At 40.8% G+C, this 16,679-nt stretch overlaps 1 protein-coding gene across 2 annotated transcripts in view; it reads right to left on the minus strand.

Annotated features, from left to right (window-relative positions):
* Positions 1–16,679, minus strand: part of MARCHF2 (membrane associated ring-CH-type finger 2) — a 750,969-nt gene that overhangs the window by 56,106 nt on the left and 678,184 nt on the right. Inside the window, exon 5 of one of the 2 annotated variants that reach the window (XM_044090676.1) lies at positions 2,111–3,562. The exons of the other annotated variant lie outside the window; for it this stretch is intronic. Coding sequence (XP_043946611.1) covers positions 3,404–3,562 — 159 coding nt within the window. The 3' untranslated portion in view covers positions 2,111–3,403. Of the gene's footprint in view, positions 1–2,110; positions 3,563–16,679 lie in introns of those variants that run through there. 2 annotated transcript variants of the gene reach the window in all.

Consider the following 16,679-nt stretch of genomic DNA (forward strand, 5'->3'; position numbering starts at 1 on the left):
TGACCTACCTGCTGATACCTTACGTGAATGTAAAATGGCACTTGCATAAAACAGCAGCAAAATTTCACCTGTGCCTTGGCAAATTTCCTTACTTAATATGAATAGCACCTTAGGTCTCCCTGAAATCAGGCCATTAGTCTAGTGGAACAAACTCAATCAAAAAAGCATAAACGACTAAAAAAGGAGATAGCTGGTACTATTTATACAAAACATGACAAGCAGATATACTGCCCATTTTCCAATATGTGGCTTATGGAACAATATCACGTCAGGCACGCAACAACAGCACAGTGTCTTATTATGCCTTCGGAAAACAGCCTACTCCTAAACAGTTTCATTGTAAGAGGCTGTTAAACCTCTAGCTGTAAAACAGCCAAATGCAGGAGTAAATGTGGTCTTCTCCATCATGTACTACCTGCACCTGTTAACTGTACATGCATAAATTGCATTTTATTGTAGGAAGAGAATGTTGACAACAGCAACCACAACTACTAAAGAAAATGTAGTGCTACTCCAATGTACGCCAAAGTACAAACTGCCTAAAACCACAGCAACCTTAAATGATGTAGCACTTCTGATGGATGGAACAACAGCAGGTACCTCTGATAAAAGTGCCAAATGCTGAAAATGTGAAAATAGCGCCACTTGTTTTATGTCCTAGACTCATACAGGTATGCTAAGATTAGCTGGGAAGTTCAGATTTCAAGCAGCCTGTACTGTAGTCAAACAATTTGCAAATGTCTTTACAGTGTCTAATGTGGTGCTGTAAACTGGGGCAGAAGAAACCAACAGTGAGCTCAGCTCATACTTTAAAATACAAAAGCAAGCCACTTTTAAAAACCTTGACAAAGTGACTTGAGATGATTTCATGCAGGGATTTGACAGCTGACTGACAACGCCCAGCTGCAGCTTAGCAAAAGGAGCCTGGCCGATTGAAGGGGGTGGGACACAACATGGTCAAAAGATGCATTCACTGAACCTAGTCCAGATGTACTTTAAAGTCTGATGCTGAAAAGAACAGGTTCCAATGAAAGTCAGAGGAAGCTAAATGTGTTTCTCAGAAGTGACAATTTAACTGCAAATAGGGTAGTAACTTTGAAACTGTAACGCAGACAAGTCTTCCTCCTCCAAGGTGCAACAACCTTGAGGTTACAATAAACAAGTTAAGGAGATGTTGGGGGTGACACGTCCCAAATATATGGGAGCCCAGGAGTGTCTGGTCCTCCACTGCAAAATTGCTTTTAATATTTAACAATGGGTTCTGCATCTCACTGTATCATTTTTTTCCACCGAAAGTTGCAAAGTATCAAGGTTCATAGTATCAAGTGTTGAACGTCAGACAGAGCAAGCACAAAGATGCCGACATGCATACACAGCAGGAGCACAACTTTACCAGCACATGATTGTCATGTCACTTCTGAAACATCCCACAAAGTCAGAAGACAAAAATGGCATCAGTGACACTTCCAACAAGGGATACCCATTCTGCACATGCTCTGATCATTCGTTTTTAATCAGGTAATGTCGGCACAGCATGATTTTTTTTTTTTTTTTTTTTTAAGACAAAGACCTTGGACATTAGATCTGGTAGTTACCAAGTATATAACCAGGGACTTGGACTGAAACCTATGGTTTAAAAGATGATTAACACCCGACAGCCTTAATGATATAACTAGGGACTGAGACTGAAACCTACGGTTTAAAAGATAAACTGGTAACGCCCTGCAGCCTTAACCATATAACTAGGGACTGAGACTGAAACCTATGGTTTAAAAGATGAAGCCTGGTAACGCCCTGCAGCCTTAACCATATAACTATGGACTGAGACTGAAGCCTATGGTTTAAAGATAAACTGGTAACGCCCTGCAGCTTTAACCATATAACTAGGGACTGAGACTAAAACCTACGGTTTTAAAAGATGGAGCCTGTTAATGCCCCATAGTCTTAATCACCCCTCTCCGCTCTCTACATTATGGTTTGGCTAAAGGACAAGGCAGCATACCTGACAAACAACTGCAAATCTGCACATTTTCTGGGCAATGAGAGGAACACAGATTGCAGACAGAAGACACAATGATGAAATAAATGACAGGCAGAGAAACACAAAATGTCGAGTGACAGGGACTTTTATCAATGATCGGCTGCATAAATGTTAGTTAGGTCTTTCAGCTGAACTCTGTCTTACTCCACTTTACTGTTAACATGGTGGTGGTGGTGGTTAGGGGAGGGCTGCAACCACCCATGAGTTTTTCTTTTTTCTTATGTGCATATTCAAGACCACTTACTTTTTTTAGATAATTAAAACAAAGGCTTCCACTACAAAATATTCATAAAAGATGACAAAAAACTGAATAACCTTAAAAGAAAAACAAAGCCATCTACAAAGGGATATCACACTGCATGCTACTACTTGGGAATTAATAAAGTTTAGCCACACTGACACCTATTCTTCCCAGTCATTAACCCCCCCCCCCCCCCATTTTAATGTCCGCTGCCAATCTTCAGAAAAGTCAAGGTATTTTTGTGCCCTACAGCACAATACATTAGCACCAAGCTGACTCTATAATTCAGGCCTGACATGGTTAATAACATAAATTTGCATATTAATGTGCTACAAAACAGAGGAACGTTCTCCAAAGTATTAAGGATAATATAATTCTTCCAAAGTGCAATGTGATGACTCTACAGTGTAAGTACATAATTCCTAAGCTGTAAGGAACTCTTTTTAATGAACCAAAATTGCCTTTAAAAGTTATACAGCATATATCTGGAGTTAATTATTTCAGTCCAAGATTATAAACTACAACACTGAAAAGGAAGTTGATGAAGTTAAAGGCTGGTTTAAAAGAGCGAAGGGAAAACTTAATAATACATCTGTGTACACAAAGTAAAGATTTTCAGAGCCATCCTGCCAGGAAAGGCTCAGCATAAAGATCTACATACTCTGCAGAAGCTACACCATGCCAATCTGCATTTAACATGAACTTCTTTTGAAAATTCCATGTGGTCAGTTGCCAGGTTAGGTGAGATGCATTCACTTTGATCTTCTGCTATCATCAGCTTCAAAGACAGAAGCAAGGGTATTTTCTCCAAAGTTGTCTGCAAATTCTTGCAGACACAGAACCGTTAGCATATAACATGGGGCCGAAAATCAGGGCAATGAAATGACTCACACAAGTGGGAAAAATCATATTTCAGCATACACTTTGGATTCCATCTCCTGCTACACATTTACTTGTAAGCTACTTTTGCTGTTAGGCAGTAATGAGCCTCTTTTCAAGAATGAACTGTATTTCGGGTCACATTTCTGAAAGTAATACCCAAGCAATCATGGGTAACATGTACAAGTTTCAAAATTAAACAGGGCAGCCCATTTTGGTGAACATGACTTTCTGGCAGGCAATCATACTATGGTTTCGTCTGCATTCTTCTTCATCAGTTTTGCTGATAGTAAGGAATGCTGGGTAGAATAGTTGCCCTTCGAATCAGGAATCATTAAGCGAACTTTTTGATTGGTTCTCCTCCATTCTGTATACAACTGGCAATGATAGCGGAATGATACCTGAAGAACAAAAGGAGGACTATAAATGATTCTGTGATTTCCTTCCAACAAATCAATTTTTAAACTATATAGAAAATAAGTGTTGCTACACATTTAAATAAAGTTCATACTCTAACATGCCACCTTAGCTTATAACCAAGTCACTTCTGATGATGGTTAAAAACAAAATCAGATTTCAGTTTGAAATTCTAGACCAGCATTATTGACAGTAAATCAGTTTTGTCCACTCACTGTACTTGGTCTTTACTTTAAAACACATACTCAAAACTTGAATTAAAGAAGTCTAATATACAATGCAAATGAAATTAAACCTACTAAAGAGTTTTAAGAAAATGCATTTTTAGCAGAACATAAAGAAGTCTAGAAACAGCTGATGCTGATTATAATTATACTCGATACTGCAGTTTCATGGTAACGTCCTACACTTACAGTGCTACTTCATGGTAACAACCTTGTACAATAACAGTGCTATTTCATGGTAATGTCCTACATTTACAGTGCTACTTCATGGTAATGTTCTACATTTACAGCACTACTTCATGGTAATATCCTACATCTACAGTGCTACTTTATGGTAATGTTCTCTTACATTTACAGCACTACTTTATGGTATTGTCCTCTTACATTAACAGTGCTACTTCATGGTAATGTCCAACATTTACAGCGCTACTTCATGGTAATGTCCTACATTTACAACGCTACGTTATGGTAATGTTCTCTTATATTAACAGTCCTACTTCATGGTAATGTCATCTTATATTAAAAATGCTACTTCATGGTAATGACCTCATATAATAACAGTGCTACTTCATGGTAATGACCTCATACATTAACAGCGCTACTTCATGGTAATGACCTCATATGATAACAGTGCTACTTCACGGTAATGACCTTGTAAATAACAGTGCTACTTCATGGATAACTTCCTCCCTCAAGAACACTGCTACTTCATGGTAACATTCCTCCTACATTAACAGCAGTACTTCATGGTAATGACCTAATACAATAACAGTGCAACTTCATGGTAACATTCCTCCTACATTAACAGTGCTACTTCATGGTAATGACCTCATACAATAACAGTGCAACTTCATGGTAATGACCTCGTACAATAACAGTGCTACTTCATGGATAACTTCCTCCTTTCATTAACACTGTTAATTCACGGTAACATTCCTCCCTACATTAAACAGCGCTATTTCATGGCAATGACCTCATACAATAATAGTGCTATGTCATAGTAACCTCCTCCTACATTAACAGCGCTACTTCATGGTAATGACCTTGTACAGTAGCAGTGCTACTTCACGGTAATGACCTCGTACAATAACAGTGCTACTTCATGGTAACTTCCTCCTACATTAACAGCACTACTTTACGGTTAAGACCTCGTACAACAACAGTGCAACTTCATAGTAATTTCCTCCTACATTAACAGCGCTAGTTCATGGTAATGACCTCGTACAATAACAGTGCTACTTCATGATAACGTCTTCCTAAATTAACAGTGATACTTCATGGTAACTTCCTCCTACAGTAACAGTGCTACTTCATGGTAATGACCTCGTACAATAAGTGCAATGTCATAGTAACTTCCTCCTACATCAACAGCGTTACTTCATGGTACTTACCTCATACAATAACAGTGCTACTTCATGGCGACTTCCTCCTACATTAACAGTGCTACTTCATGGTAATGACCTCGTACAATAACAGTGCAACTTCATGGTAATGACCTTGTACATTAACAGTGCTATTCATGGCAATGACCTCGTACAATAACAGTGCAACTTCATGGTAATGTTCTCATATATTAACAGTGCTACTTCACGGTAATGACCTTGTAAAATAACAGTGCTACTTCATAGATAACTTCCTTCCTCAAGAACACTGCTACTTCATGGTAACATTTCTCCTACATTAACAGCAGTACTTCATGGTAATGACCCCATACAATAACAGTGCTACTTCATGGTAATGACCTCGTACATTAATAGCGCTATTCATGGTAATGACCTCATACGACAACAGTGCTACTTCATGGTTATGACCTTGTACAATAACAGAGCTACTTCATGGTAACTTCCTCTTACATTAACAGTGCTACTTCATGGTAATGACCTCATACAATAACAGTGCAACTTCATAGCAACTTCCTCCTACATTAACAGCGCTAGTTCATGGTAATAACCTCGTACAATAACAGTGCATCTTCATAGTGACTTCCTCCAACATTAACAGGGGTACTTCATGGTAATGACCTCGTACAACAGTGCTACCTCATAACGTCCTCCTAAATTAACAGTGATACTTCATGGTAACTCCTTCCTACAGTAATAGTGCTACTTCATGGTAATGACCTCGTACAATAACAGTGCAACTTCATAATAACTTCCTCCTACATCAACAGCGCTACTTCATGATAATTACCTCATACAATAACAGTACTACTTCATGGTAATGACCTCGTACAATAACAGTGCTACTTCATGGTGACTTCCTCCTACATTAACAGTGCTACTTCATGGTAATTACCTCATACAATAACAGTGCTACTTCACGGTAATGACCTTGTACAATAACAGTGCTACTTCATGGATAACTGGATAACTTCCTCCTTCAAGAACACTGCTACTTCATGATAACATTTCCTTCTACATGAACCACAGTACTTCATGGTAATGACCTCACAGAATAACAGTGCTACTTCATGGAAATGACCTCATACAATAACAGTGCTACTTCATGGTAACATTCCTCCTACATTAACAGTGCTACTTCATGGTAATGACCTCATACAATAACAGTGCTACTTCATGGTAATGACCTTGTACATTAACAGCGCTATTCATGGTAATAACCTCATACGAGAACAGTGACTTCACGGCAATGACCTTGTACAATAACACTGCTACTTCATCAATATTCCTCCTTTCATTAACACTGCCAATTCATGGTAACATTCCTCCCTACATTAAACAGCGCTACTTCATGGTAATGACCTCATACAATAACAGTGCTACTTCATGGTAATGATCTCGTACATTAACAGTGCTACATCATGGTAATGACCTCATATGATAATGCTACTTCATGGTAATGGCCTCACACAATAACAGGGCTACTTCATGGTAAAGGCCACGTAAAATAACAGTCCAACTCCATAGTAACTTCCTCTTACATTAACAGTGGCAAGTTCCACCTAGATTAACAGTGCTACTTCATGGTAATGACCTCATACAATAACAGTGTAACTTCATAGTAACTTCCTCCTACATTAAAAGAGCTACTTCATGGTAATGACCTCGTACAGTAACAGTGCTACTTCATGGTAAAGACCTCGTGCAATAACAGTGCAACTACATAGTAACTTCCTCTTACATTAACAGTGGTACTTCATGGTAATGACCTCATACAATAGCAGTGCTACTTCATGGTAATGACCTCGTACAATAACAATGCAACTTCACGGTAATGTTCTTGTACATTAACAGTGCTACTTCACGGTAATGACATCGTACAATAACAGTGCTACTTCACGGTAATGACCTCGTACAATAACAGTGCTACTATGCGGTAATGACCTCGTACAATAACAGTGCTACTACGCGGTAATGACCTTGTACAATAACAGTGCTACTTCATGATAACGTCCTCCTACAATAACAGTGATACTTATTGATAACGTCCTCCTACATTAACAGCGCTACTTCATGGTAATGACCTCGTACAGTAATAGTGCTACTTCACGGTAATGACTTCGTAGAATAACAGTGCTACTTCATGGTAAAGACCTCGTACAATAACAGTGCTCCTTCATAGTAACTTCCTCCTACATTAACAGTGCTACTTCATGGTAATGACCTTGTATAATAACAGTACTACTTCATGGTAACTTCCTCCTACATTAACAGTGCTACTTCAACCTCATACAATAATAGTGCAACTTCATGGTAATGTTCTTACATATTAACAGTGCTACTTCAGGGTAATGACCTCGTACAATAACAGTGCTACTTCATGGTAATAACCTCATACAATAACAGTGCTACTTTATGGTAATGACTTCGTACAATAACAGTGCTACTTCATGATAACGTCCTCCTACATTGACAGTGCTACTTCAAGGTAATGACCTTGTACAATAACAGAGCAACTTCATAGTAACATCTTCCTACATTAACAGCGCTACTTCATGGTAATGACCTCGTACAGTAACAGTGCTACTTCACGGTAATGACCTCGTGCAATAACAGTGCTACTTCAAAGCAACTTCTTCCTACATTAACAGTGCTACTTCATGGTAAAGACTTTGTCAATAACAGTGCAACTTCATGGTAACGTCCTCCTACATTAACAGTGATACTTCATGGTAAACATTAACAGTGCTACTTCATGGTAAAGACTTTGTGCAATAACAGTGCAACTTCATGATAACGTCCTCCTACATTAACAGTGATACTTCATGGTAACTTCCTCCTACATTAACAGCACTACTTCATGGTAATGACCTTGTACAATAACAGTGCAAATCCATAGTAACTTCCTCCTACATTAACAGCACTACTTCACTAACAGTACTACTTCATGGTAAACCTCGTACAATAACAGTGCAACTTCATAGTAACTTCCTCCTACATTAACAGTGCTAGTTCATGGTAATGACCTCGTACAATAACAGTGCAACTTCATAGTGACTTCCTCCTACATTAACAGGGGTACTTCATGGTAATGGCCTCGTACAATAACAGTGCTACTTCATGATAAAGTCCTCCTAAATTAACAGTGATACTTCATGGTAACTTCCTCCTACAGTAACAGTGCTACTTCATGGTAATGACCTCGTACAACAACAGTGCTACTTCATGGTAATGACATCGTACAATAACAGTGCTCCTTCATGGTAATGACCTCGTACAATAACAGTGCTACTTCATAACGTCCTCCTAAATTAACAGTGATACTTCATGGTAACTTCCTCCTACATTAACGGTGCTACTTCAAGTTAATGACCTCATACAATAACAGTGCAACGTCATAGTAACCTCCTCCTACATTAACAGTGCTACTTCATGGTAATGACCTCGTACAGTAACAGTGCTACTTCACAGTAATAATCTCATACAATAACAGTGCTACTTCATGGTAAAGACCTAGTACAATAACAGTGCTATTTCATAGTAACTTCCTCCTACTTTAACAACGCTACTTCACTAACGGTGCTATTTCATGGTTAAGTCCTCGTACAATAACACAGCAACTTCATAGCAACTTCCTCCTACATTAACAGCGCTACTTCATGGTAATGATCTCATACAATAACAGTGCAACTTCATAGTGACTTCCTCCTACATTAACAGGGGTACTTAATGGTAATGACCTCGTACAATAACAGTGCTACTTCATGATAACGTCCTCCTAAATTAACAGTGATACTTCATGGTAACCTCCTCCTACAGTAACAGTGCTACTTCATGGTAATGACCTCGAACAATAACAGTGCAATTTCACAGTAACTTCCTCCTACATCAACAGCGCTACTGCCTAGTAATTACTCATACAATAACAGTGCTACTTCATGGTAATGACCTCGTACAGTAACAGTGCTACTTCATGGTAACTTCCTCCTACATTAAAAGTTTTACTTCATGCTAATGACTGCACAGAATAACAGTGCTACTTCATGGTAATGTTCTCCTACGCTACTTCATATTAACGACCTTGTTCAATAAAAGTGCTACTTCATATTAATGATCTCGTACAATAAAAGTGCTACTTCATGGTAATGACGTTGTACAGTAACAGTGCTACTTCATGGTAACTTCTTCCTACATTAATAGTACTACTTCATGGTAATGACCTCGTACAATAAAACAGTGCAACTTCATAGTAACTTCCTCCTACATTAACAGTGCTACTTCAAGGTAATGACCTCGTACAATAACAGTACTACTTCATGGTAACTTTCTCCTACATTAACGGTGCTACTTCATGATAATGACCTCGTACAATATCAGTGCAACTTAATGGTAATGTTCTTGTACATTAACACTGCTACTTTATGGTAATGACTTCATACAATAACAGTGCAACTTCATAGTAATCTCCTCCTACATTAACAGTGCTATTTCATGGTAATGACCTCGTACATTAACAGTGCTACTTCACAGTAATGACCTCGTACAATAACAGTGCTTCTTCATGGTAACTTCCTCTTACATTAACAGCGCTACTTCATGGTAATGACCTCGTACAATAACAGTACAATTTCATAGTAACTTCCTCCTACATTAACAGTGCTACTTCATGGTAATGACCTCGTACAATAACAGTGCTACTTCATGGTAATGACCTCGTACAATAACAGTCCAACTTCATAGTAACTGCCTCCTACATTAACAGCACTACTTCATAGTAATGACCTCTTACAATAACGGTGCTACTTCATGGCAATGACCTCGTACAATAACAGTGCTACTTCATGATAATGTCCTCCAAAATTAACAGTGATACTTCATGGTAACTTTCTCCTACATTAACAGAGCTACTTCATGGTAATGACCTCATACAATAACAGTTCTACTTCATGGTAATGTTCTCGTACATTAACAGTGCTACTTCACGGTAATGAACTCTTAGAACAACAGTCCTACTTCACGGTAATGACCTCAAACACTAACAGTGCTACTTCATGATAACGTCCTCCAAAATTAACAGTGATACTCCTACATTAACAGCGCTACTTCATGGTAATAACCTCTCATAGAATAACAGTGCTACTTCATGGTAACTTCTTCCTACATTAACAGTGCTACTTCATGGTAATGACCTTGTACAATAGCAGTGCTACTTCATGGTAATGTTCTCCTATGCTACTTCAGATTAATGATCTCGTTCAATAAAAGTGCTACTTCACATTAATGATCTCGTACAATAAAAGTGCTACTTCATGGTAATGACGTTGTACAGTAACAGTGCTACTTCATGGTAACTTCTTCCTATATTAACAGTGCTACTTCATGGTAATGACCTCGTACAATAAGAAGAAGTTATGTACCTACCATAACGTTCCATGTTAGTTGTCTTCTTCTCGCCTTCTTTCTTGCTGGTTGGGTTCGGAGCCGATCCTCGGCACCGACTCAGCCATCTACTAAAGCTCGAGAGCTATTTACTGGCTCGAGGCCTTCCCATATCCCACAATACTAGGTGCTAGATACCCAGATCTTGTTTGGCAGAGCTAACAGCATAGAAAATTTCAAGGACACCTGCCCAAACTACAAGGTTTACCTACAGTACTAAAGCAGAGGAGGACGTAACCCAGATAAGACTCAGCCAGAGGAAGAAGGCCTCAAAAAGGGACTGTTCTTGGTCTGTCCAGGCTAGGGGGATGGAGGGTGGGAAGCAAGGAAGAAGGCGAGAAGACAACTAACATGGAACGTTATATTAGGTACATAACTTCTTAATGTTAAGTTGTCTCTCTTGCCTTCATTCTTGCTAGTTGGAACAGCGTCCCTAGCACCTTAGTCCTGGGTGGCTCATCGGAACAGACTCTTGAGCACAGTGGAACCAAACTCAGCTCTACTCCTACAGGCCATATCCAACTTATAATGTGAAATGAAAGTATGAGGAGTGGCCCATGTGGCTGCAGCACAAATAGATTCCATTGGTAGTCTTGCTTGAAAAGCTACCGAAGTAGCCAACGCTCTGGTGGAATGACCTTTAGGTTTAGTAGGGAGTTTTTTAAGTATCAGCTGATAAATCGAAGTAATAATAGAGGACAGCCACCTGGATAAGGTTACTTTAGAAACTGGCAGGCCCTGTTTGCCCTCAGCATAGGACAGGAAGAGTTGGTCTGATTTTCTTGTTTGCTTAGTCCTATCCAAATAAAAACGTAATTGCCTATGAACGCCCAATTGGTGTAACTTTTGTTCAGCTTTGTTTGAATAGTTAGGAAAAAAAGACAGTTAGATCAATAGCCTGATTCAGGTTTGTTTTGGAAGTATCTTGGGCAGAAACGAAGGATTAGTCCTGACTGAAACTCTATCCTTATGAAACACAAGGTAAGGAGGACGAATACAGAGGGCTTGAAGTTCCGAAACTCTCCTAGCTGAGGTGATGGCTACTAAAAAGAGAGTCTTCCAGGAGAGCAATTTTAAGGAACAGGACGCCGCAGGTTCAAAAGGGGGGAGAATCAAGGAAGCTAATATCAAATTTAAGTCCCACGGAGGCGGGGGATCTCTGACCGGGGGCCTAAGCAAAATAGTTCCTTTAAGGAAGGCCTTGCAAAGTTTGTGGGACATGATGCTGGTTTCTGACAGGCCAGTGTGGAAATTTGCGATAGCAGCTAATTGGACCCTAATGGTGGCAGACGAGGAGCCAGCTTGAAAGAGTTCTGCTAAAAAATCTAGAACGTGATGGACAGGGGCTGTAAAGGGGCCTATATTCCTAGCCTCTGCCCAGAGAGAGAAACGTTTCCACTTACTAGCATAAGTCTTCCTGGTGGTAGATTTGTGCGAAGAAAGGATGATTTCACGCACCGGCTGAGAAATATGTGGAAGCCTGGCTAAGGTTGGAAGTGGAGCAACCAAGCTGTGAGGTTGAGAGACTGAAGGGATTGGTGCAGCCCACCCGTCTAATGGACCAAGAGGTCTGGCACTGGGTCCAGATTCCAAGGCTGCTCCAGCAGATGACTATGCAGGAATGGGAACCAAATTTGTCGAGGCCAGTAAGGGGCAATGAGGATCATCCTGGATCCCAATGCGGTTGCCTTCTGAATTAGTTTGGGAATTAGGGGAAAAGGTGGGAATGCATACAGAAGACCCCGGGGCCAATCGTGAACTAGAGCGTCTCTGGGGGAGTGTCCGGGAAGGGGGAAGAGAGTGAAGAAATCGTCGCACTTGCTGTTGACAGGAGTTGAGAAGAGGTCGCAGCAAGGTTGACCCCATCTGCGGAAGATCTTGTCCGCTACTGAATGACTGAGAGACCACTTGTGAGGCATGAGAATAGCTCTGCTTAGCCTGTCCGCTATGACGTTGGACTTCCCGGGGATGTGCGTTGCCATCAGAAACCGTTGAGAGGAGATCGCCACTGCCAGAGTCTGAGTGCTTCTCGACATAAGGGATAGGACTTGGTTCCGCCCTGCTTGTTGATGTACCCCACTACAGACATATTGTCTGTCTGAACTGCAATAGTCCCAGTGGGTAGAGAGTCCTGAAGAGCTTGCAACGCTAAAAGCACCGCTCTCATCTCCAAGACGTTTATGTGCAGGTGGTACTCTAGAGGTTGCCAAGTGCCCTGGACAGTCCTGCCCGGAAAATTCCCCTCCCCCCCACCCGATCAGGGAGGAATCCGTGGTCACCGTGTAAAACAGGAGGAGGAAGAACAAATGGTCTGCCCTGGAGTACTAGAGGGGAGACCATCCACTAAGCCAGGTGGTCTTTGTATGATTGAGTGATTATTATCTTGTGAGACATTGGAAGTTGTTGAAAAGACCATTGGGTTAAAAAGCATTCACTGAAGAATTTGCATGTGAAAACGAGCCAGGGGAACTAGTATGATTGTTGCTGCCATGAGACCCAAAGTTTTTAGTACAAATCTGGCCTGAATCCTCTTGCACTGTAGTAAGACCTGCACATGTCGGCGAATGTCTGACACTCTGTCTAGAGGAAGTCTTGCAGACAGATCTTTTGTATTTAATCTTGCGGCTATAAAGGTTATAGACTGACAGACTTCTCAAAATTTATTGAGATACCTAGCTCGGAGCAAGTTTGAATGGTATAATCCCTGGCTCGCAGTAGTTGATGCCTGGTGGAAGCAGTAAGGAGCCAGTCGTCTAGGTATGGAAACACCTGGAATCCTCGCCGTCTCAGGTGAGCCGTAACCACTGCCATGCATTTGGTGAACACCCTGGGGGCTGTGGTGAGAACAAAGGGTAGGGCTCTGAAATGATAGTGACTGGCTCCCAGCCGGAAGCGGAGAAACCTTTCTGGAGCGCCTGTCCATTTTGATATGGTAGTACGCATCCTGAAGGTCTATGGAGCACATCCAATTGCCCTGACCTAAAAAGGGTAGAATGGACTGAAGCGTGACCACCCGGAACTTTGTTCTTTGAACAGACTTGTTTAACCTGCTGAGATCCAAAATGGGGCTCCAGTCCCCTGTCTTTTTTGGCACCAAAAAGAACTTGGAGTAAATTCCTGATCCTTGCTGGTCTGCTGGGACTGGCTGGATAGCCCTTTTATTAGCAGTTTTGAAATTTCTGGCACTGCTTGTTCCCTTAGACCGGGTGGAACATCTGGAAGGGACTTGGTTGCTTGTACAGGGGTGTGGACAAAGGGGATTTTGTAACCCTTGGATATGATAGACCGTACCCATTAAACTAGTGCTTAAACAAGGCACACAGAAAACACACACACACACGCACTAGTTAAACTAACAACAATAACAACAAGAATATCCACTAGTAAATATATACAAATATTACAAGGCTAAATAACTGTAGCTACGAAAGGCTAAACACTACTCCTATCAGGTACAAAAAGGGTGGGTTTAGCCACTAAAGAGAAGAAATGGGGGGGGGGGGTAGAAACTCTAACAAAAAACGAGTTTCCTGAGTGGGAAAAACTAGGAGATACACACACTTATTATACTAAAAAGGAAAGACTATCTATATAAAAGAGAAATACACAGGTAAAAATTAAGCTAATAACACAAAAAAGATTGATACGACCGGAGCCAGTAAAAGTGCAACCTCGTAGCTGAAGCGGCAAACGAGATCTGGGTATCTAGTGCCAAGCATTGTGGGATATGGGGAGGCCTCGAGCCAGTAAATAGCTCTCGAGCTTTAGTAGATGGTAGAGTCAGAGCCAAGGATCGGCTCCGAACCCAACCAGCAAGAATTAAGGTGAGAGAGACCACTTAACATCAGTGCTTCTTCATGGTAACTTCCTCTTACATTAACTGCTCTACTTCATGGTAATGACCTCGCACAATAACAGTGCAACTTCATAGTAACTTGTGCTACTTCATGCTAACTTCTTCCTACATTAAATGTTCTACTTCATGGTAATGACCTTGTACAATAACAGTGCTACTTCATGGTAATGTTCTCCTACGCTACTTCATATTAATGATCTCATTCAATAAAAGTGCTACTTCATATTACTATCTCGTACAATAAAAGTGCTACTTCATGGTAATGACCTTAAACAGTAACAGTGCTACTTCATGGTAACTTCTTCCTATATTAACAGTGCTACTTCATTTAATGACCTTGTACAATAACAGTGCTACTTTACGGTAACGTCCTCCTACATTAAGAGAGATGTTGTTGTTTGTCTTTCGGCTTTTTCCCGGTAAGGGGTCGCCACAGCAGAACTCCAGTCTGCTAATGATTGGTAGGAGATTTTTAGGAAATGCCAAGGTGCCAGCTCGATGCCCAACCTTCAACGAAGGCACGCCCATTCATGCACGCATGTCTTTCGAACGCTACCCAACTCCGGGGAAGACATGCAGACTCCACACAGAAGGCACTCCCAAGCCAAGCCGAGAATCGAACGAGAGAACCTCTTGCTATGAGGTAACATCGCTACCGCCATGCCACCGCGGCATCTCCTACATTAAGAGAGATACAGAACAGAAAATAGTCTGCTTTCTAGTTTAAGTAAACAAACTGTTAGGGGTAAAACAAACGAAAAGCTGGTCTGATTTCTTGAACTCTCTCATCCTGGTAATGCAAGATTCTCAACTGGCTCTTAGGAGTTGTACAGTAGATGAATCTCTCCCACACATTCTAAGTGCGTCAAAAGGAAAATGAAAGTCATGTATTCGTCATAAAGAAAGTTCTGTGTTGTCTTCTTCCATCTGTCAACAGATGGGTATATCGGATACAAATGAATCCGTGGACGGGAACTAAAAACTTTGGTTCCAAGACTCAAGCTCCTCCCCTCTCCCATAATTCAGTGCTATCCATACAGCCCTCAAATTGAGTTTACCCCCTACTACAGGACTACCAATCCTAAAGTATAAAACACTATTAGAAAAAACAGAACACAAGACACAAACAGCAATATAAAAAGGATTGCAAAAAACAAAACCCAGGCAAGTACAGTGTGGTCTAGTAGGAGCCATAACAGTGTCAGTCTGGATGAGGACATAGGGTGGAAATGTTGAGACAGATGGAAGATGACAACATAGATCTATTTTCATATTCAATGTTGTCTTTCCTTCTTCCTCAGCACAGGGACAGAGTCCCGAGTTAAAATAACCCATAGGAGGCACTATGGAAAGACGCTCCAAAGAATCATAGAACCAAAAGAAGCTCTAGACCTGGACCAGGTCGAATTTATAATGAAAGACAAATGTATGAACTGTAGAACATGTAGCCACTGTTATCTCATCATTAGGAACACTGCTAAAAAAGGCTGCAGAAGCAGATTGCTCTTGCAGAATGTGCTTTTGGCTTAGAAGGCAAAGACAATCCTTTGACCGCTCCAAAGACCGTCTTCTAGACAACTGCACTAATCTACAGAAAGAAGCAAGTCTAGAGGATTGGTGCCCATGCCTTTCTGGAGGGAAATATCAGATCCGGTACACAAGAGACTGCTGGAGAGTGGACCATAACCTGATATGACCCCGGAGGTGTGGAAGGGGATGCCGAATACTAGGGTCGAGGGACCTTCGGAGTGGTATAGTGTACTACCAAAAAGACCAGAGTTCTTTTCTTGGAATCCTTGGTTCCATCCTTAGAGGGATCCTTGTCTTTTTCTTTCTCCCTAGCTCTACTCTTCCTGGATTTGTTACTGGATTTCTTAGACACAGGTGATCCTGCAATAGAAGCATCAGAGTCTCCTGGTAGGCAGGGAGAAGGTCCTCCAGCACAAGCTTCATAAGATTGTCTCTGAGAGGGCATTAGGCCTAAAAGAAGAGCAAATCTCACAATTCATTTAACTCTGTAGAGTCCAGGCAACACATACATTTCTCATGTGGATACTGTGGCCACAGTCTACACACTTCTTGAAGCCTGAAAACATATCAGCCATCTTGAAGTTGCATTCAAAACAATATATGGCCTGATGGGTCCAACATTACAAACTAGTACTAAAGACAGAAGAATTTG

Source organism: Protopterus annectens, chromosome 13.part0 (assembly GCF_019279795.1).
Source record: "Protopterus annectens isolate FY-2018-M chromosome 13.part0, PAN1.0, whole genome shotgun sequence".
NCBI classification, from domain to species: domain Eukaryota; kingdom Metazoa; phylum Chordata; order Ceratodontiformes; family Protopteridae; genus Protopterus; species Protopterus annectens.